The 22,495-nt window shown below is 46.5% G+C and overlaps 1 protein-coding gene across 1 annotated transcript; it reads left to right on the top strand.

Annotated features, from left to right (window-relative positions):
- Positions 1-3,962: 3,962 nt before the first annotated feature.
- Positions 3,963-20,141, top strand: LOC137365582 (probable G-protein coupled receptor 139). Its single transcript, XM_068027969.1, has 3 exons — positions 3,963-3,978; positions 4,842-5,117; positions 19,243-20,141. Exons 1-3 carry the CDS (start codon positions 3,963-3,965, stop codon positions 20,139-20,141), a joined length of 1,191 nt encoding a protein of 396 aa, XP_067884070.1.
- Positions 20,142-22,495: the final 2,354 nt, after the last annotated feature.

Below are 22,495 nucleotides of genomic sequence, written 5' to 3'. Positions count from 1 at the left end.
AGGACTCGAGCAGTGAGGCAATATGGACAGAACTCAGAAATAGGAAGGGTGCAGTAACAATGTTGGGGCTGTACTACAGGCCTCCCAACAGCGAGCGTGAGATAGAGGTACAAATATGTAAACAGATTATGGAAAGATGTAGGAGCAACAGGGTGGTGGTGATAGGAGATTTTAATTTTCCCAACATTGACTGGGATTCGCTTAGTGTTAGAGGTCCAGATGGAGCAGAATTTGTAAGGAGCATCCAGGAGGGTTTTCTAGAGCAGTATGTAAATAGTCCAACTCGGGAAGGGGCCATACTGGACCTGGTGTTGGGGAATGAGCCCGGCCAGGTTGTTGAAGTTTCAGTAGGGGACTACTTTGGGAATAGTGATCACAATTCCGTAAGCTTTAAAATACTCATGGACAAAGACGAGAGTGGTCCTAAAGGAAGAGTGCTAAATTGGGGGAAGGCCAACTATACCAAAATTCGGCAGGAGCTGGGAAATGTAGATTGGGAGCAGCTGTTTGAAGGTAAATCCACATGTGATATGTGGGAGGCTTTCAAAGAGAGGTTGATTAGCGCGCCGGAGAGACATGTTCCTGTGAAAATGAGGGATAGAAATGGCAAGATTAGGGAACCATGGATGACAGGTGAAATTGTGAGACTTGCTAAGAGGAAAAAGGAAGCATCCATAAGGTCTAGGCGGCTGATGAAAGACGAAGCTTTGAAAGAATATCGGGAATGTAGGATCAATCTGAAACGAGGAATTAAGAGGGCTAAAAGGGGTCATGAAATATCTTTAGCAAACAGGGTTAAGGATAATCCCAAAGCCTTTTATTCATATATAAGGAGAAAGAGGGTATCTCGAGAAAGGATTGGCCCACTAAAGGACAAAGGAGGAATGTTATGCTTGGACTCAGAGAAAATGGGTGAGATTCTAAACGAGTACTTTGCATCGGTATTCACCGAGGAGAGGGACATGACGGATGTTGAGGTTAGGAACAGATGTTTGATTACTCTAGGTCAAGTCGGCATAAGGAGGGAGGAAGTGTTGGGTATTCTAAAGGGCATTAAGGTGGACAAGTCCCCAGGTCCGGATGGGATCTATCCCAGGTTACTGAGGGAAGCGAGAGAGGAAATAGCTGGGGCCTTAACAGATATCTTTGCAGCATCCTTAAACACGGGTGAGGTCCCGGAGGACTGGAGAATTGCTAATGTTGTCCCCTTGTTTAAGAAGGGTAGCAGGGATAATCCAGGTAATTATAGACCGGTGAGCCTGACGTCAGTGGTCGGGAAGCTGCTGGAGAAGATACTGAGTGATAGGATCTATTCCCATTTGGAAGAAAATGGGCTCATCAGTGATAGGCAACATGGTTTTGTGCAGGGAAGGTCATGTCTCACCAACTTAATAGAATTCTTTGAGGAAGTGACAAAGTTGATTGATGAGGGAAGGGCTGTCGATGTCATAGACATGGACTTCAGTAAGGCGTTTGATAAGGTTCCCCATGGCAGGCTGATGGAGAAAGTGAAGGCGCTTGGGGCCCAAGGTGTACCAGCTAGATGGATAAAGAACTGGCTGGGCAACAGGAGACAGAGAGTAGCAGTAGAAGGGAGTTTCTCAAAATGGGGACGTGTGACCAGTGGTGTTCCACAGGGATCCCTGCAGGGACCACTGTTGTTTGTGATATACATTAATGATTTGGAGGAAAGTATAGGTGGACTGATTAGCAAGTTTGCAGACGACACTAAGATTGGTGGAGTAGCAGATAGTGAAGGGGACTGTCAGAGAATACAGCAGAATATAGATAGATTGGAGAGTTGGGCAGAGAAATGGCAGATGGAGTTCAATCAGGGCAAATGCGAGGTGATGCATTTTGGAAGATCCAATTCAAGAGTGAACTATACAGTAAATGGAAAAGTCCTGGGGAAAATTGATGTCCAGAGAGATTTGGGTGTTCAGGTCCACTGTTCCCTGAAGGTGGCAACGCAGGTAAATAGAGTGGTCAAGAAGGCATACGGCATGCTTTCCTTCATCGGACGGGGCATTGAGTACAAGAGTTGGCAGGTCATGTTACAGTTGTATAGGACTTTGGTTCGGCCACATTTGGAATACTGCGTACAGTTCTGGTCGCCACATTATCAAAAGGATGTGGATGCTTTGGAGAGGGTGCAGAGGAGGTTCACCAGGATGTTGCCTGGTATGGAGGGCGCTAGCTATGAAGAGAGGTTGAGCAGATTAGGATTATTTTCATTAGAAAGACGGAGGTTGAGGGGGGTCTGATTGAGGTGTACAAAATCATGAGAGGTATAGAGAGGGTGGATAGCAAGAGGCTTTTTCCCAGAGTGGGGGTTTCAATTACTAGAGGACACGAGTTCAAAGTGAAAGGGGAAATGTATAGGGGGGATATGCGTGGAAAGTTCTTTACACAGAGGGTGGTGGGCACCTGGAACGCATTGCCAGCGGAGGTGGTAGATGCGGGCACGATGGAGTCTTTTATGATGTATCTAGACAGATACATGAATGGGCAGGAAGAAAAGAGATACAGAACCTTAGAAAATAGGCGACATGTTTAGAGAGAGGATCTGGATTGGCGCAGGCTTGGAGGGCCGAAGGGCCTGTTCCTGTGCTGTAATTATCTTTGTTCTTTGTTCTTTGTTCTTGATCTGCACAGCGGATACATCTTTGAAGGTGGCTGTGCAGGTCGATAATATTGTTAAAAAAAAGGCATCCTATGTGTCTGTGACAAAAGCAAACTATTTCTCTTTGTCTCTCTCAACCTGTTTGCAGCCTTTAACACAGTTGATAACACCCTCTCCTGCTGCGCTTTTCCACTGCCATGCAGCTGGGTGGGACTGCTTTCGTCTGGTCCCATTCTGATCTCTCTCCCTGTAGCCAGATAAGCAACTGCAATGTATGTTTTTCCATCTCCGACATCTTTATCGCTGGTGTCTACCATGCATCTTTCCTTGAACTCCCCCTCCCATTTCCCATCTATATGCTGTCCCTTGGTGACATTATCTGAAGATGAAACATTAATTTCTATATGTACGCTGATGACACCCAGCTCACCACAAGCCGTCCCGATCCCTCCATTGTCGCTACATCATCAGACTGCCTATCCAACATAGAGCAGCTGCTAAGCAGAAATTCCCACCAATTAAATGTCCAGATGGTATGTATGAGGGTCGCTAAGGGGACGAATCCTAGAAATAGTGGAGGGGATGGCCATCATTTTTTCAATTCTGTTTGCATTGGGAGGCGTGTCGGAGGACTGGAGGATTGAAAATGCTACCGCTTGTTTATAAAAGGAGAGAGGGACAAACCTTGCATATACAGGCCAGTCAGTCTAACTTCAGTGGTGGGGGAACTTTGAGCATAATATATTTGTTGCTTTGAAAAAACACGGGTTTATACATGACAACCAGCATGGACTTGTTAAAAGCAAACCGCATCTTACGATCTTGATTGAGCTCTTTGGTTAAGCATTGGAGAGAATAAAGCCATTGTTCCTGATCTCTGCCACAATCTCTGTTCTTCAACTACCGACTCAATACCTCTCCCTGGCGTCTTGCTGAGGCTGAACCATACTGTTTACAAACAATGTATCATGCTTTTCCCCGATATCAGAAATGAATGACATATTCACGCCGTCACTAAGGCCACATATTTCCATCTCATAATTTCGCCCATTAGCAACCAACCACCCGACCCACCACACCTCAGCTGTTCAGCTGCTAATCCTCTCTTTCATGACTTAGTTACCTCCATACTTGGCGAAACGATCAAACTGCTTGCCAGTCTCCTACTTTCTGCTCTCTGTAAACTTGCGTTCATCGAAACGACTGCTGGCAGTGACCGAACTCGCAAAAAATGCCATGCAGAGATTTCCCATGTTTTCACTGAACTACACTGTCTCGCAGCTAACGAGCACCTCAATTTTCAAATACTAATCAAGTTGCCAAATGTCCCCACGGCCTCATGCCTTCCTACTTCCGTAATCTCTTCCAGTCCTAAATTTCGAGGCGACGTCTGTGCTCCGCTAAATCCGACCTCCTGAATTTCCCGGTTTTAATCGCTCCACCAATGATGCATATGCTTTCAACTGCTTCGGCACTATGCTATGGAATTCCCTCCCTAAACGTCTCCTCCTATCTACTTCGCTTCCCTCCTTTAAGACACTATTTAAATGTTACCTTTTTGACCAAGATTCTGGTCAATAAACAATTGATTTTTCTCACTGACGTTTGATCCATTGGTTTCAGTTTCCTCACATGTCTATAAAATAGGATTTGGCCAAAGCCTTTGAAAGTCCATATACATAACTTCAACGGTACGAACCTAATTAATCCTCTTCATTACTTAAATAAATAACTCAATCAAGATTGTAAGATCCGGTTTGCCTTTAACAAGTCCGTGCTGGTTGTCATTTATAAACCCGTGTTTTTTCAAAGCAACAAATATATTATGGTCAAAATTCCCCCACCACTGAACTTCGCCTGACTGGCCTGTTACATGCAGGGTTTATCCCTTTCTCCTTTTATAAACAAGCTGTAGCATTTTCAATCCTCCAGTCCTCCAACACGCCTCCCAATGCAAACAGAATTGAAAAAAATGATGGCCATCACCTCCACTATTTCTTGGATTCTTCACCTCAGCGACCCTCATACATACAATCCGGACAGGGTTAATCTCCTTTATTGTGGTACAGAATCTGTTGGACTGGAAGAGGTTAACAAAAGCTGTTTGTTTACTGACTGCAATTAATGCCAATCTCCAAGGCTGCTAATTGTGTCACTGGAGGCTTTCCCTCTTATATTATAAAGGGTTGCCATTCAATTTGTTATCTCATATTGTCAGCAGAAGAACCAGCTCCAGCACTAACGGGGATCAGTGGCTCAGGACAGAGGGAGAGAATGGATCTGAATGCGAGCACAATAGATTGGAATGTAACAACAATGGATCAGAATTTGTTTAGAATAGATTTGAATGTTACAACAGGCAGGAGTTTATTCACTTGGGTTGATTTTCTTTCTGCAGATTATGATTGGCTTACATTAGATCTTCGAATCTACTACGCACTTCGTGTTATTCAAACAATTTATTATCCTTGCCTCGCTATTGTTGGTGTCCCTGGTAAGTCTCTCCATTCAGCCATTTCTGCTATAAATCATTCCGAACTATATTACTGATCGTGCAACGTCCTCTTTCATTTTTTCTATTGTTGGTATCGCTGTTACGTCTCGATGTCCAGCTATTAACGACAATTCATTGCATTACTGCTTTTGTTGTTTATGTATTGGGAAGTTGGAAGGCATTCTCTTCAATCCCGTTCACACACTCTGTTTGTGACACTATCCCTCTCTGAGGCCAATAACTGAGGCTGAACGAGTCTGTTTGAAACATTGGTGATTCGTATGATGCTGAGCTCTGTCTCGACCACATATCTTCTCTATTACTAATCCTGCCTACAAACACCTCCGTTATATCGTCCGTTCTCTCAAGCCGTCACTGCATAACTCTTATCCATGCCTTATTAAATCCAGAGATTAAATTTACGATGCTGCCCTGACCAGTCTCCCAGTTATAAACATTCATAAACAACTCTGCTACCCATATTCGAACTCACAGCAAAATCCCATTTATTCATCTTCCCTGTGCTCACTGACCTACAATGGCGTAGAGTCTGGCAATGTCTTGATTTCAATATTCTTCAATGTTCAAATCCCTTCATGCCTCAATCCACCATTCCACCATTCATCTCCTATATTCGTGCAGCATGTCCACATTAAGTATTTATCGAATTCCCGTCTTAAAGTGATGTGATTTACCTCTGTGTACCTTACTGGGGACAATTTTGTCCTCCTTAAAGTCACCGGTGCCGATGCTATGCAGCTCATAAAACATAAACTGGTGTGGGACATGCTGCCAGACACTTACAGAGTGTCCCAGTGGTGCTCCATGCTGGGCTCTTGTTAGTCCCTGACATTGCTTACGAGCCATCAGCTCTCACCACTTGTTGCTGTCTGTTACTAGGCTCCAGCTCACACTGTTCTCCAGCCTCAGACACTGCGGTCCTGTTCTATCTGCTCTCCAGAATCGGTTTCTGTGTTCTTGCTTTAGGTGATCCCCGGCGTCAGTTCCAGTGCCCTGGCGCTCACTGCTCCCCAGCCTCAGGGACTGAGTTTCAGCTTTATTCCCTCATTGCTGCACCGCCTTGATTAGTGTGCTCTGGTCCCTGGCTCTCAATATGCGACAGCCTACGTTATAGAGTTCTAGCTCTCTCTGGGCCCTGATCTTGGTTGCTTGGCTCTGTCTCCGTTTGTGGGATCAGCTCACGCTGCTCAGCAGCCTCAGTTATTGGTCTCTGACCCTTGGTGCTCCCCAGCCTCATTTACTGCGCTTCAGCCTTTGCCACTCATTGTACTTTATCTTGGTTACTGGGTTCCGGCCATGGCTCTCGCTGCCGTCCCCCTACCCCCACCACACCCTCCAACCCCCGACCCTGTCTTTGTAACAAGCCCCAGTTTCTGGGCTCAGCTGTCCCTTCTCCCCAGTCTTGATTACAGGGCTCTGACCCTCGTTGGTTCCTTGTCTTGGTTACTTGGCTCCAGCCACAGGCTCTCGCTGTTTGCTGTTCTCACTTCCTGGGTACAGTTCTCGCTGCTCACTGGTCCTAGTTTCTGGGCTCCAGCTCTCATTGCTCCCAGGCCTCGGTTACACGGTTCTGGCTCCTGTATTCACACTCACCAGCCTCATTTCTGAGGTGCAGCTCCCGTTGTACCCTAGCCTTGATTAATGGGCTTACCTACTATAACCTAGGCACAACTTGCACCCACTTGGCTACCTCAAGCATCCAATTTGGCACACCTTGAACACTTTTGGTCACCCCAGCACGCTAATGGACACACCTATTACCCTCTTCCCATCCACTAACACACTCTTGGCCATGACTGACATGCTTTTGAGCACGCCTAGCAGACACTTGCTCACTCAAACACACTATTGGGAACCTGTAGAACGCTCTTGACATTCTATAACACCCTCATCACACTCCTGGACACTACTGCCACGCACTTGTCATCGCCGAGTACACGCTTGGGCATACCTAGATAGCTCTTGTGCATCCCTAAGATGCTCATAAACGCCCTTATCACACAACTGCTCACTACTAAAACATTCTGGGCACTTAAGTGGGCAAGCTATCGCACTGTTGGGCACACCATTTCGGCACTTAGATACACTAGCACACATTTGCCATCCCCTAGGACATGATTGGTCACCCAGGAAACACTTGGGGACCCCTATCAAACTTTTCTTTACCCCAGCACACACTTGCTCTCTCCTATCACACTCTTGGGCAACACTTTTGCCGTCCCTTTGTAAAGTTTTGAGCACCTCCGAATACTCTTTGGCACCCCTACCACAGTCTTGCACACTCGTGAAGCACTGAAACACTCCTGGGCACACCCCATTACACATTTAGGCACCCCATCACACTTTTGGGCAACACTTTCAAGTATGTGGTCACACCTAGCACATGATGCCATGCCCTAGCTCTGTCTTGCGTACATGAGTACACCATGGGCACAGCATGCACACATTTAGGCCACCTTTGCCCGATCTTGGGCACCCCTAATAAATATTGACACTCTACAACAAATCTTTCAACCGCTAGCACATGTTTGGGCACCAGTATCACATTCGGGGCATCTGACAACACCTGGGGACCGACAGTACACTCTGGGTTCCGAAGGAGGCCCTTGGAAACCTATCACTCTCTTGAACAATCCTAGCACAATCTGGGACACGCTCCGAGCACTCCTTTCTCTCTCTCTGTTCTTCTGATCTCTTTCTCTCTCTCTGTCTTGTCTTCTGTCCTCTCTCTCCTGGACTATAGCTAATAGCTCTCCCTGTTCCTTTACCTCGTTGACTAGGATCTGGCTCTTGCTGTTCCGGGGTCTCAGTTACACGTCAACACATCTCACCATTCCCCATTCTCAATTACTGGGCTTTTTCTTTGGTTCCTCCCAGGCCTTGTGGCTTTATTTACTGAGGTTCGTCTCTTTCTGCTCCCCGGCCTCCACTTACCGGCCAACACTTTTCAACACTTCCCAAACTCAATTACAGGTCTTCGACTCTAACTACACGCCAGCCTGAGTTACTGAACTTTGTCTCTGACTGATCCCTGACAGCGGATACTTAGATCTCTTTCTCAGCGCCCCCTGGCCTCAGATGCAGAGCTCTGTTTCCTGCTGCATTCAGCCTTGATCAGCTATCTCTGGCCTCTGCAACCTGCTTACTGGCCTCAGGTACTGGGTTCTGGCTCACATTGCTGCTCAGCTTAAGATCCTGGTCTACGGCTACCAGGGCGGCACAGTGGCGCAGTGGTTAGCACTGCAGCCTCACAGCTCCAGGGACCCGGGTTCGATTCTGGGTACTGCCTGTGTGGAGTTTGCAAGTTCTCCCTGTGTCTGCGTGGGTTTTCTCCGGGTGCTCCGGTTTCCTCCCACAAGCCAAACGACTTGCAGGTTGATAGGTAAATTGGCCATTATAAATTGTCACTAGTATAGGTAGGTGGTAGGGAAATATAGGGACAGGTGGGGATGCTTGGTAGGAATATGGGATTAGTGTAGGATTAGTATAAATGGGTGGTTGATGGTCGGCACAGACTCGGTGGGCCGAAGGGCCTGTTTCAGTGCTGTATCTCTAATCTAAGCTCTCCCTGCTCCTCGAACTCGTTGGTTGCGATCTGGCTCTTGCTGTGCTGGGGCCTCAATTACAAGCCAACACATCTCACCATTCCCCATCCTCAATTACTGGACTTTTTCTTTGGTTGCACCCAGGCCTTGTGGCCGTGGTAACTGACTCCGGCTGTCACAGGTTCCTGGCCTCGATTTCTCGAATTTAGCCCGCAGATCTCACTGCACCCCAGACGCGGTTACTGGGCTTCAGCTCTTGCTGCTGTTTGGTCACGGCTGCTGAAATCCAGCAGCCTCTTCACGCTGCTCTATGGCCCTGGTTACTTGACTCCGGTATACGCTGCTTCTGACTTTGGCTACTAGGCCCTGACTGTCACAACTCCTCCACCTCTGTTGCTGGGATACAGCTCACTCTGCCTCTCAGCCTAGGATTCTGAGCTCCAGCTCTCACTGCTACATGGCCTTGGTTACTGGGCTCTGGCACCCAGCTCCCACTGTTTACTGGCCTCCGTTACTGGGGTCCGGCCCTCGGCTTCGCTGCTGCCTTGCGCCAGTTAGTGGGCTTTCGGCCCCAGCTCTTGCTGCTCCCTGCACTCGGTGACTAGGCTCTGGCTCTGACTCACTGCTACCCGGCCTCGGTTACAGGGTTCTTTTCCTCACTCTCACTGCTCCATGGAATCGGTTACTCAGCGCCAGCTCCCATCTCTGGCTGCTCCCAGGTCTCAGTTACTGATCTCGGGCTTTCATTGCTCTTTTGCCTTTGTTACTGGGCACCAGCTCTCGCTGCTCCTCAGTGTCAGTATTGGGCTCTGGACCCCGACTCGCGCAGCTCCTCAGCTTCGATTACTGGCCCCCACTATTACTGCTGCTCGGCCTCAGTAACTGGGCTCTGGCCATGCTGCTCCCTGACCTCGGTTTTTGACTCCCAGTTCCCACTGCTCCATGGCATTGCTTACTGGTTCCTAGATTTCATTGCTCCCGGGTCTCAGTTACTTGGCTCCGGCTCTCACAGTTTTCTGCCTTTGGTGACTGGTCTCCAGCTCTCACTTGTATGGTCCCTGATATTTGACGAGTTCTTGGTCAAGATCAAAGGACAACTGACGATGGGTTTGATGCAGCAAGTCATCAGAATATAGAAGCTAAATTCATAAACATAATACTGAACGACAGTAGACAAGCTGCTTTCTATCCTTGCTCCTCGAAGTTGCCTGAACACAGGTTATGTTTTCTTCAGTCCGACACTGGTAACTTCTTCTGCCCTGGTTTCTTCTTCTGTGTGTGTTCTTCTTCTGGGTTCTTCTTCTCCTGGGTGTTGTTCCAATGCGGTCTGCCTACGCCTGTGCGAACTGTCGCCTTGAGAACACTGCTTTTATATCTTCATTTTCAGAGCTGCCTAAGTCCCAGTCTTTGCATACTCTTTAGCTCTGCACCTGATTCTCCTTCCTGAACTGATACAATTCTCATTCAATTTACCTTACCTGGCTTGATTTGATTGCCGTTTTTGAATCTCCCCAGACTTTCTGGCGCCATTTCAGCCCGCTTTTGAAACAGTAAAGAACAACTTAGCCGTTCATTAACAACCTTTGAAGAAAACATCTTTAAATCTTCTCACACACCGATCTTTTCAATACAAATCTTGTCAAAAAATACTTTAAAGATATTTTACACTCTTACCAATCCGAACATGAATTTAAATATATTGACACCTACTTTAATAAAAACATGGATTTAAGCATATTTAGCTCCTTTCAACAGACTTCACCCCGTTTTGGCTATTAAGTTCCAGCTCTCACTGCTCGCCAAACTCGAACATTATGCTCTGGATGCCACATGTCAATTCTCCAACGTCTCAGTTGCTGGGTTCCTGTTCACTCTGCCCCCTGACCTCAATTACAGGCCTTCAGCTCTCATCAATCCACTGTGTGATTTACTGCTCCCAAGCTTTCACGGCCCCCCAGCCTCAGGCTCTGGTTCACGCTGCTCACTTGACTTGCTCACTGGGCTCCAGCTCTCGCTACACACTGATTTCGCTTACTTGTCTCTGGCCTCGGCACCAATCTCTCCCTGGTCTCTATTATTGTGCTTCGTTTCTTGCTACTCTCTAGCCTTTGTAACTGTCTCTGGCCCGTGCTTCTCCCTGGCCTCGGTCACTGGGCCATGGTCTGCTGCCTTTCACTGCCATTTGCCCTCAGTTGAGAGGATATGATTCCAATGTCTTGCTGTGTGCCAGCGATAGATACCAGGCTCCATCATTCAATGCTCCCTGCCCTTGGTCTATGGATGCCGGGTCTCCTCTCTCTGAATTCAACTATTATGCTATGGCCTGATGCTCCTGGTTCTCCCTGGCCTCCGTTGATCAGCTCCAGTCCTGAGCAAGAAATGTTCCCTTACCTTGGCTACTGGCTTCTGGATTCCAGTTCTAGCTGCTACTCGGCTTCAGTTACCGGGCTCTGGCTCCCAGCTCTGGTTGCTCACTGTCCTCGGTTACTCAGCTCTGGCTTCCAACTTTGGCTGCTCCCTGCCATCAGTTACTGGTCTTCATCTCTCATGGTTCCCTGGTCTCAGTAATTAGTCGCCAGACCCAGACTTTACTGCTCCCTGGCCTTGGTATCTGATGAGAGATATGGGAAGAGAAATAAATTAGTGAAGACAAATGTGGGTCCCTTATAGTCAGAAACGGGGGAATTTATAATGGGGAACAAAGAAATGGCAGACCAGTTAAAGACATAATTTGGTTTTGTCTTCACAGAGGAGGGCACAAATTACCTCCCAGAAATGTTGGGGAATATAGGGTCTAGTGAGAAGGAGGAAATGTATGAAATCAGCATGAGTAGGGAAATGGTGTTCGGGAAATTGATGGGATTGATGGCCGATAAATCCCCAGGGCCTGATAATCTACATCCCAGGGTACTTAAGGAAGTGGTACGGAAAATAGTAGATGCATTGGTGGTCATTTTTCAAAATTTTATGACATTGGAACAGTTCCAACGGATTGTAGGGCACTATCAAAAAAGGGAGGTAGATAGAAAACAATGAATTATAAACCGGTTTGCCTGACATCAGTAGTGAGGAAAATGCTAGTACCCATTATAAAATATGTAACAGCAGTACATTTGGGAAACAATGACAGGATCGGACAAATTCAACATGTATTTATGAAAGGAAAATCATGCTTAACGAATCTACTGGAATTGTTTGAGGATGGATCCGAGGACTATAGCAGAATAGATCAGGGAGAACCAGTGGATGTGGTGTATTTGGACTTTCAGAAGGCTTTCAATAAGGTCCCACATAGGAGATCAGCATGAAACATTAAAGCACATGGAAGTGGAGGTAAGGTACTGACATGGATAGAGAGCTGGTTGGCAGACAGGAAACAAAGAGTAGGAATAAACGGGTCTTTTTTCCGAGTGGCAGGCAGTGACTAGTGGAGTAAATCAGTGCTAGGACCCCAGCTATTCGCAATATATATTAATGATATTCATGAGGGTATTAAATGTAATATAACCAAGTTTTCGGACGACACAAAACTGCCTGGGAGTGTGATCTGTGAGGAAGATGCAGAAAAACTCCAGTGGGATTTGGACAGGTTGAGTGAGTGGGCCAATACATGGTAGATTCAGTATACTGTGGATAAATGTGAGGTTATTCAGTTTGGCGGCAAAAAAAAGAAAGGCAGAACGGCGGTAGATTGGGAAAGGGAGAGGTGCAGCGAGACCTGTGTGTCCTTGAGCACCAGTCGCTAAAAGTAAGCATGCAGGTACCGCAGGTAGTTAAGAAGGCAAATGGTATTTTGGCCTTCATAGCGAGAGGATTTGAGTACAGGAGCAAGGATGTCTTGCTGCAATTATAAAAGGCCTTGGTGAGACCACATCCGGAGTATTGTGTGCAGTTTTGGTCTCATTAGCAAAGGAAGGATGTTCTTGCTCTGGAGGGAGTGCAGTGAAAGTTCACCACACTGATTCCTGGAATGGCAGGACTGACGTATGGAGAGAGATTGTTGTCGGTTAGGCTTGCATTTGCTAGAGTTTAGAAGAATGAGAGGGAATCTCATAGAACCTACAACATTCTAACAGGACTGGACAGACTAGATGCAAGAAGGATGTTCCCGATGGCGAGGGAGTCCTGGACCAGGGGCCACACTCTAAGGATAAAGTGTAAGCCATTTAGGACTGAGGTGAGGTGGGATTTCTTCACCCAGTGAGTGGTGAACCTGTTGTATTCTCTACCACAGGAAACAGTTGAGGCCAAATCATTATGTTTATTCAAGAACCAGTTAGATATAGTACTTAGGGCTAAACGGATCAAGGGATCCGGGGAGAAAGTGAGAATAGGGTACTGAGTTTGGATGATCAGCCATGATCGTACTGAATGGCGGTGCAGGCTCGAAGGACCGAATGGCCTATTCCTGCTCCTTTTTTCTATGTTTCTGGCCCTACCTAGCCACTGGCCTTCAGATGCTGTGCTCTGGCTTTTACTGAAAGCTACTCCCTGTCGCATAAGCTGAGCAACATCTTTCACTACTCGCTGACCTTTGTTATGGCGTTATGGTCGTGGGCTATCACGGCCCCCCGCGCCATGTTTATGTGCTATGACCTGATGCTCTTGCTGTTGCATAGTATCTGATACTGGGTTCCTGATCTCGTGGCAACCTCAGATCAGTTACCAGGGCTCCAGCTCTGATTAAACCCTGGCCTCCATTAGTGGGCTCTGGCTCTTGTTGCTCCTCATCCTTGTTTACTAGCTTCCACTCACCAGCAGCGCTGCTTCCCAATCTTGGTTACTCATCACCGCCTCTCACCACTCGGCAGCTTAACTTAATGGACTCTGCATTTGCTGCTCCCTGACCTTGCTATTAGGTTCTGGCACTCGCTGCTCCCTGCCCTCCGCTACCTGACTGTGGACCCCTGTTCTTGCTATGCCCATATCTCATTATTGGTTTCTGTCCCCATGCTAATCCTGCATAAAGACGTTGGATACTGACCCCTTTCTCTTCAGCTCCCTGGTCTTGGTAACTGGCCATTGAACACAGACTGTTGCTGTTCCCCAATCCTGGTTACAAGGATCAAGTCCCTAGCTGCTGCTACTCCCCAACAAAATTCATTTTCTCAGTCCAAAGCCCAGGCTCTGGCTGCTGTTCAGCTGTGGTTAATGGGCAACAGCTCTCGCTGCTCCCCGTCCTCAGTTGCTGTGCGATGGTAACCTGATTGTACTGTTTGCTAGACAAAGTTAATGGACTCCAGCCCAATGCTTTTGCTGCACACTGGCGAACTTCACCGAGCTCCATTTCCTGCTGCTCCATATCCTTGTATAACTAGCTCTAGCACTCACACATCTTTGCCATGATAATAAGCTCTAGCCCTAAGTTCCCCCTGCTCCCTGGCCTCGGTTACAGGGCTCCAGCTCTTCTTGCACCCTTGCCTCAGTTATGGAGTTCTGACCTTCGTTGCTGCCCAGCATTGGTTACATATGTTGGGCTACCTAACCTCAGCACGGCCGCCGTTTCTGGGCTACGATTTCCAGCCTCGTTGCACCACGGCCTCAGTTACTGGGCTCAGGCTCTTCTTGCATCCTTCCCTTGGTACTGAACTCTGGCTTTATATGCACCCCTTCTTCAGTTACTGGGGTTGGGCAACTGACTTTAGATGCTCTCCAATCATAGTTACTGGGATCCAGCTTTCACTTCTCCCTGGGCTTGAATCTGGGCTCCGGAAATTGCTCTCACTGTTCCCCGACCTTGGCTACTTACCACAGCCTCTCAGCTCTCCCTCGCTTTAGTTACTGTGCTTTGGCTCTCAGTATTCCCAGACTAATTTGCTCAGCTCCAGCCCTGAGCTCATGCTGCTTGCTGGCCTTGGCTTCTGGGCTGCGGCTCTCATTGGTCCCTGAACTCATTGACTGAGTTACGGTTATTCCCAGTTCTCCTATCTTGGTTACTGTACTCTGCCCCCCCCCCCCCCCAGCCCTCGCAGCTCCCCAGACTCGTTTACTGTGCTGTGTCTGAAAACAGTTCTCTGGCCTCCATTACTGTGCTACTAACACCACCACCTCCCCCCCACCCCGCACACTCTCTCTGATTATTTCTTCCTGACCTCTGTTTGTGCACTCTGGCACCAAGCTCTTGCTTTTCCCTGACCTCATTTATTCTCCTTCGGCTCTAGTTGCTCTCCAGCCATGTTTACTTGTACCTGGCTCCTGCCTCTCCCCGTTGTCGATTCGTGCACTGCACTGCCTCGCCCTGACAATTCCCCAGCTTAATTTCCTGGACTCCAGCTCTCGCTTCTCCCCATCCTCGCTTATTGGCCCACAACTTTTACTGCACCCCGGTGTCACTTACTGGGCTCCAGATCTCCCTGCCCCCTACTGTTGGTTAATTGGCTCAAGCACCCACCGCTCACTGCGTCCCAGCTTCTGCTACTGTGAACTGCTCCCAGGCTTTCAATTCTCCATGGAGTAAGTGACTGTGCTTGTGCTCTTGCAGCTCCGTAGGCCTGGTTACAGAGCTCCACATCCCATCTCCTGCTGATGCCCAGCGTAATGTTCTGGTCTCTGGCTCCTGTCTTCGCTGTTCACAGCCTTTGCTCCTGGATTCTCAACCCGGGTGCTCGCTGCTCCCCGACTACGGTTATTGGGCTGAACTGTTTGCTGCACCCTGGCCTCGGTTACTGGGTACAGGCTGTTGCCGGTCCCTGGCCTTACTTGCAGTGCTTGGGGCCTCAGTTCCTATTGCTCCCTGGCTTGTTTTCCGTGCTCCCGCTCTCTCTCATCCCCAGTCCTGGTTACTGGGCTATGATCCCTTGATCTTACTGCTGCCTGGCCTCAGTTATTCGGCTCTGTCCTCCCACTGACAGCTCTTGACAATGATAGATTGGGAAGGTGCATAGCATAGGAATGAGATGGCAGGGAATGGATGGAACGTGGTTGACTCTTAAAATGCCCTCTGCAAAGGCCTAGCAAGCCGTTCAGTTGTACCTAACCGCTAGAAGTACGCTAAGGAATGAAACTGGACGGACCACCCGGCATCGACCTAGGCACCGGAAGTGACAATGTCAAACACATCCTTGTCGACTCTGCAAAGTCCTCTTTACTAACATCTGGGGGCTTGCACTAAAATAGGGAGAGCTATCCCACAGAGCAGACAAGCAAAAGCCTGACATAGTCATACTCATCGAATCATAACTTACAGACAATGCCCCAGACACGAACATTACCATCCCTGGATATGTCCTGTCCAACCGAAAGGGCAAAGGTGGCGACACGTGGTATAGAATAGGCGAGTGTTGCCCTGGGAGTCATCAACATTGATTCCGGACCTCATGGCATCATGTCAAACATGGGCAGTGAAACATTCTGCAGATTGCCACCTACTGCTGCACCTCCCCCCGCCCCGCCCCCAAACCATCAGCTGATAAATCAGTACTCCTCCATGTTGAACTGAGGGTGGCAAGGATGCAGAATGTACGCTGGGTGGGGGAGTTCACTGTCCATCACGAAGATTGGCTCGGTATCACCACCATAGGACTATTGAACGCCAAACAGCAAAAGAAGAATGTGATAGATAGAGCTAACCGATCCCACGACCAACTGATCAAATCGAAGCTATGCAGTCCTGCCACATCCAATATTGGATGGTGATGGACAATTTAACAAATAAGAGGATGAGGTGGCGCCACATTTATCCACAACCTCAATGATGGGGGAGCCCAGCACATCAGTGCGAAAGATAAGGCTGAAGTATTTGCAGCCATCTTCAGCCAGAAGTGCTGAGTGGATGATCCAAAATGGCCTCCCCCTGAAGTCCCTAACATCACAGATGCCTGTCTACAGCCAATTTGATTATCTCCGCATGATATCAAGGAATGACTGAAGGCACTGGATACTGCCCTGACAGCCTTCCAGCAATAGTACTGAAGACCTGTGCTCCAGAACTTGCCGCATCCCTAGCCAAGCTGGTCCAGTACAACTACAACACTGGAATCCAACCAGAAATGTGAAATATTGTCCGGGTATGTCCTTGACATATAAAGTAGGACAGTTCCAACCCAGTCAATTACCATTCCACCAGTCTACACTCAATCAACAGTAAAGTGATGGAAGGTGTCATCAACAGTGCTATCAAGCGACACTTGCTTAGCAAAAAACTGCTCAGTGACGCTCAGTTTAGGATCTGCCAGGGCCACTCAGTTCTTCACCTCATTACAGCCTTGGTTCAAAGAAAAACACAACAACTGAAGTCAAGAGGTGATGTGACAGTGACTCTCCTTGAAATCAAGGCAGCGTTTGACCGAGTATGGCATCAAGGAGCCCGACCAAAACTGGAGTCAATGGGAATCGGAGGAAACTCTCAGCTGGTTGGAATCATAACTAGCACAAAGGAAGATGGTTGTGGTTCCCGGAGGTCAATCATCTCAACTCCAGGACAACACTGCATGAGTTCCTCAATGCAGTGTCCTTGGCCCAACCATCTTCAACGACCATCCTTCAATCATAAGGTCAGAAGTGGGAAGGTTCGCTTATGATTGCACAATGTTCAGCACCATTCGTGACTCCTCAGATACCTCGACAGTATCCAGGCTTGGGTTGATAAGTGTCAAGTAGCATTTGTGCCACACAAGTGCCAGGCAACGACTATCTCCAACAAAGGAGAATCATCCATCTCCCCTTGACATTCAATGGCACTACGATCGCTGAAACCCCCACTATCAACATCCTAGGGGTTACCATTGACCAGAAACGGAACTGAAGTAGCCATATAAATAGCGCAGCTGCAAGAGCAGGTCAGAGGCCAGAAATCCTACGGTGAGTAACTCACCTCCTGACACCCCAAAACCTGTCGAATATATCTGCAAGGCACAAGTCAGTATTGCGATGCAATTCTCTCCACTTGCCTGGATGGGTGCAGTTTCAACAACACTCAAGAAGCTCGACACCATCCAGGCCAAAGCAGCCCGCTTGATTGGCACCCCATCCACTAACATTCACTCCCTCCAGCACCGGTGCACAGTGACAGCGGTGTGTACCATCTACAAGATGCATTGCGGCAACGCATTGAGGCTACTGAGGCATCAGCTTCCAAACCCGCGAACTCTACCACCGAGAGGTACAAGTGCAGTACCACGGAGGAGCACCACAACCTGCAGGTTCCCCGACAAGCCACACACCATCCTGACTTGGAACTATATCACCGTTCCTTCACTGTCACTCTGTGTAAAAATCCTGGAACTCCCTTCCTAATAGCACTGTGGGTATACCTACCTCACATGGACGGCAGTGGTTGAAGAAGGCAGCTCACCACTACCTTCTCATGGGAAATTAGGGATGGGCAATAAATGCTGGCCTGGCCAGCGACGCTCACATCACATGATATGAATTTTTTTTAGAAAAATGGAGAGGTGTATGTAAAGGATTGTTTGGTTGGGGATGTGATGTGGATGAAAAGAGATGGATGGAAGGGATGGGATTAGTCTGGCAGGGCAGGGAAGATATGAAAAGAATAGAATGAATGGTATGTGGATATAAAAAAATCACGAAATAATAATGCTAATTCCAACACAAATATTTTGTGGTATTCTGCTAGTGTATTAGAAACAGTGATCTGAGTACCGAACCTGGGGAATTCACAACATACATACTGCCAGTCCAAGCAAATAGCCAATCACGCCAATGTTGATATAAGACCACCAGACGTTTGTTACTGACCTCATTAATGCCTCCAAGGTTGCTGATGTGTTATAGGGATGTCATTAACCACGATTACATTAATACTATTGTTTCATTTACTTCTCATTCCATTCCTGATTACAACTCAAAATCTATCTTTTTCTCTCCATTTCCCAATACAGTCATTATTATTTAACTTAAACCCTCTCTCTTCAGAAAACCTTGTCAAAAGTGCAACAATTTAGATCTATCACTTTATGTGGTAACATGCATCACCTGAACACCTTCAAGCCTTTTTTTTTTCTCGCAACATGATAAGTAATTTTCCGTGTTTACTGGTAACTTATTGAAGTTTGGGATTATTTGCTTCATTGATGTTTCAGTGAACTAATTTGCTATCATTGTTTCAACATAACTGATTTCCATGCTGCCTGTTACAGGTGAGGGAATCTCTCAGTCAGTCCAACACTTAACTTTCGATAAAAGAACAAAGTACTGCGGAAGCTGCTAATCTGAAATAAATACAGAAGGTGTTGGAAATATTCAGTGGGTCTCTAGTATCTGTAGAGAGAGAAATATACTTATTTTTTTTCGTGTTGGTGATGCTTTGGCAGAACTGGGGGTGCTCAGATATGTAGCAGTATTTTCAACGAGGCAGGGAATGGAGGGAGGGGAGGGGAGGATAATGATCAACATTGAGTTCAGCAATTTCGTACCATCCTTTTGTCATTTCATGTTGCTGCCTTCCACCATATCACAAAACCTTCCCAGGTACAATCATTTCAATACATCATTTGCCACAGTAATAGATTTGCAAATCTCAATCTGTACACGATCAAATTGGTAACGTTGCTCCTAGTCTGGTGTATAATTTCCCTGTTTATTCCTCTCCCCCACAGCTAACTTAGTCACGATTGTGATCCTGTATCGGGGAAAGTGTGGTCTTTCTGAATGTGTCACTGGCTACCTGATGGCCATGGCAGTGGCGGATCTACTGGTCATTATTCTCGACTTGATATTGCGGCATATTCCGATTCTGTATCAGGAACATTTTTATTTCCTGCGAGATATTCCCCTTTGTGATATCCACGCTGTCCTTCTTCATGCAGCCACAGACTGTTCTGTCTGGTTCACCGTCACTTTCACCTTTGATCGATTAGTGGCCATTTGTTGCCAAAAGCTGAAAAGTAAATACTGCCTGAAGAAAACGGCGTATGTGGTTCTGGGAACAGTGACTTTGCTGAGCTGTTTAAAGAACATTTTCTGGTATTTTACGTTAACAGATCGTTATTGGCTAATTAACTACCCCTACTTTTGTGAGATAACAGGTCATGTTCTGTTTTCTCATACCTGGACAGCAATCGAGTTCCTTCATTACATTCTAACCCCTTGTGTCCCATTTTTTTTGATTCTGTTGCTCAATGGTTTCACCGTCAGGCACATATTAGTGACCAGCAGAGCCCGGAAGAGACTCCGGGCTCAGAGGAGTGTAGGAACTCCCAGGAATTCGGAGATTGAGAGCCGAAGGAAATCCATCATTTTACTGTTTGTTATCTCAGGGAATTTCATACTGTTATGGTCATTGTTTATGGTGTTTTCCGTATGGAACAAAATGTATTGGTTGGGCTTTAGGTCGGTATATCTACCATTTTTTGTACAAGAAATAGGATTCATGTTCCAGCTCTTGAGTTGCTGCACAAATACGTGCATTTATGTGGTGACACAGACTAAGTTCAGGGAAAAGTTGAAGAATGTGGTGAAACACCCTTTTAATCTAATTATAAAATTCATGAAATGATGAGAAGAATTAAGAATTCCCAACATGAAAACTAAATGAAGCTTCATTTCAAAGGAATCTATCCCTCGGGATAAAGTTCCTTCCTGGTCTGAAGTCAGAAAATAACAGAATCAAGTCACACAGATAAATTCCACGAACATCTCACAATTAATACTAAAAAGAGTAAGGTCCATCTATCTTTCTCGTTATCTGTGCTTGAATCGCTTGACTGGTTTTTCACGCAGGCTTTGGGACCCCGACACCAGGACGAAATAGGGGTCTCAAGGCCCACTTGCAGTCATAGGCACTGGCGGAGGAATCTCCAGGAGGCAGCCTCCTAATTTGTCGCTCTATGTTCGACATCCAATTAAGGGCAGAGGGAAGGCTTTAGAATATTTCAGCACAATCAGAGGGCCAGTAACTCTGGAACCTGGGCAGCGTGGTGGGAGACCTCGGTGCTGCTGAGGCAGGTCCAAGACTGCGAGGGCACCCCGACATGAAACGTCCCTCACTGACCGTCATAGTAATCATAAAAGGACCAGTTTAATCTTTCACCTATGCAATTGAATATTAGTCTTGAGCTACAAGCACACATTGCAAAATGAGGATATGACGAAGTTGCAATAAAGAAAATGTGGCTTAAAAATTGTCTGATCTCGGCACTTAACATTCAAGAGTACAATGCGTTCAGCTAATATCGGGAAGGAAGAAGGGAGATGGTGTGGCAGTACTGACAAGAGAACACATTGTACTGTTAAAAATAAAGGATATAATTGAGGGTGAAAAGCAGAATCATTTAGAATAGAGTTGAGAAGCAAAGATATCATGATTCCGCAATTAGTGGTATTCTGTAGACCTACAAATAATGAAAGAAACATAAAGAAACAAATCAAAATGGATCTGCAAAATTTATAGAGTGGTGATGTTGAGTAAATTTTGTTAACCAAATATCGATTGGGAAAATATCGATTGGGATAATGTTAGAGTAAAGGGAAAGGTGGGGGTTGGGGGAGTAATTTCTGAAATATGTTCAGGAGAACTTCCTTGACCTATATGCCCGCAGTCGATGAGGGAATGGGGCATTGGTAGATATGCTGCTGTGGAATGGACGAGGTCGCTGTGGATGATCATTTAGGTAAGAGAGATCATGGCAAATAAGTTTTAGATGAGCAATGGCGAAAGGATGCAAGGGCATTCCTCGGAACGACAGGACAGTCAGTTTAACACTTATGGTGGGTAAGGTTTTAGGAACAAAAAGCAGGGTAAAGATCAGCAGGCAATTGGAAAGCTCTGACTTAATTATGGAGAAGGAGCACACATTTGTAAAAGAAAGACTAATGTGCTTGACTAATTTAGTTTTATTGCAGTAACAAAGAAGGTTAATGAAGGGAAAGCAATGGATGTTGTCAATATGGATTTTGAGAAAGTATTTGAGAAATTTCCACATAAAAGCCTGGGTAATAAAATTAAGGCTCCTGGAATGGAAGGTTCAATATCAGCTTAGATAAATGAATGAAATTCAGGACATAGAACAACAAATTGTAACGAATGGTTGCTTTTCAGAATGGAGGATAGTAGACAGAGGTGTTGCCCAAAATTCAGGAACAGTGTCACTGCTTTTTTGATACACAAAAAAATGACTTAGATAATGTAAGGGAGTACAATTTTTAAAAATGCTGATGGTACCCAAGTGGAAGTGTTCCAGACAATGAGGACGATATCAATCAACTGCAACAGAAGATAACTAGGATAGCAGAATGGGAAGAGATGTGGCAGAGGGAAGTCAATACAGATACATCTGAGATGATGCATTTTCACAAAAGGGGTAGGGAGAGGGAATACATAGGAAATGGCAAAGTTTTAAAGAGTGTAAAGTGACAGAATAACCAGGAGGTTCGTGAGTAAAGATGTTCAAAGGAGGCAGGACATATTGAGAGAATAGTTGGCAACGCATATGTGATCTATGGCTACATAGGTTTGAGTAATTAGCGCCAAAGCAGGATGGTCAGCTGATACTTTACAAAGCCTCCGATTTGGCCAACACTGGAGTATTGTGCACAGTTTCAAATACCACACTTTAGCAAGGATGTAAGCCCTTTCAGAAGACGCAGTGGAGGTATACCAAAATGGTTCATGGGATGAGAGATTACAGCCACAAGATTAGGTTGGAGAAGTTCGTGTTATTCTCCTTCGAGCAAAGAAGATTGAGAGGAGTCTTAATAATGGTGCATAACATTCTGACAGGTTCGGATAGGGTAGACAAGAAAAAAATACTCCTGTTAGTTGATATTACAAGAACTACGGGATGCAGGTTTAAGGATTTTGTTATGAGATGCGGGGGGTGGGGGATGTGAAGAAGAACTTCTTTTCAGCTG

Source organism: Heterodontus francisci, unplaced genomic scaffold (assembly GCF_036365525.1).
Source record: "Heterodontus francisci isolate sHetFra1 unplaced genomic scaffold, sHetFra1.hap1 HAP1_SCAFFOLD_436, whole genome shotgun sequence".
Lineage (NCBI taxonomy): Eukaryota > Metazoa > Chordata > Chondrichthyes > Heterodontiformes > Heterodontidae > Heterodontus > Heterodontus francisci.
This window is presented reverse-complemented; position numbering and strand designations above follow the sequence as displayed.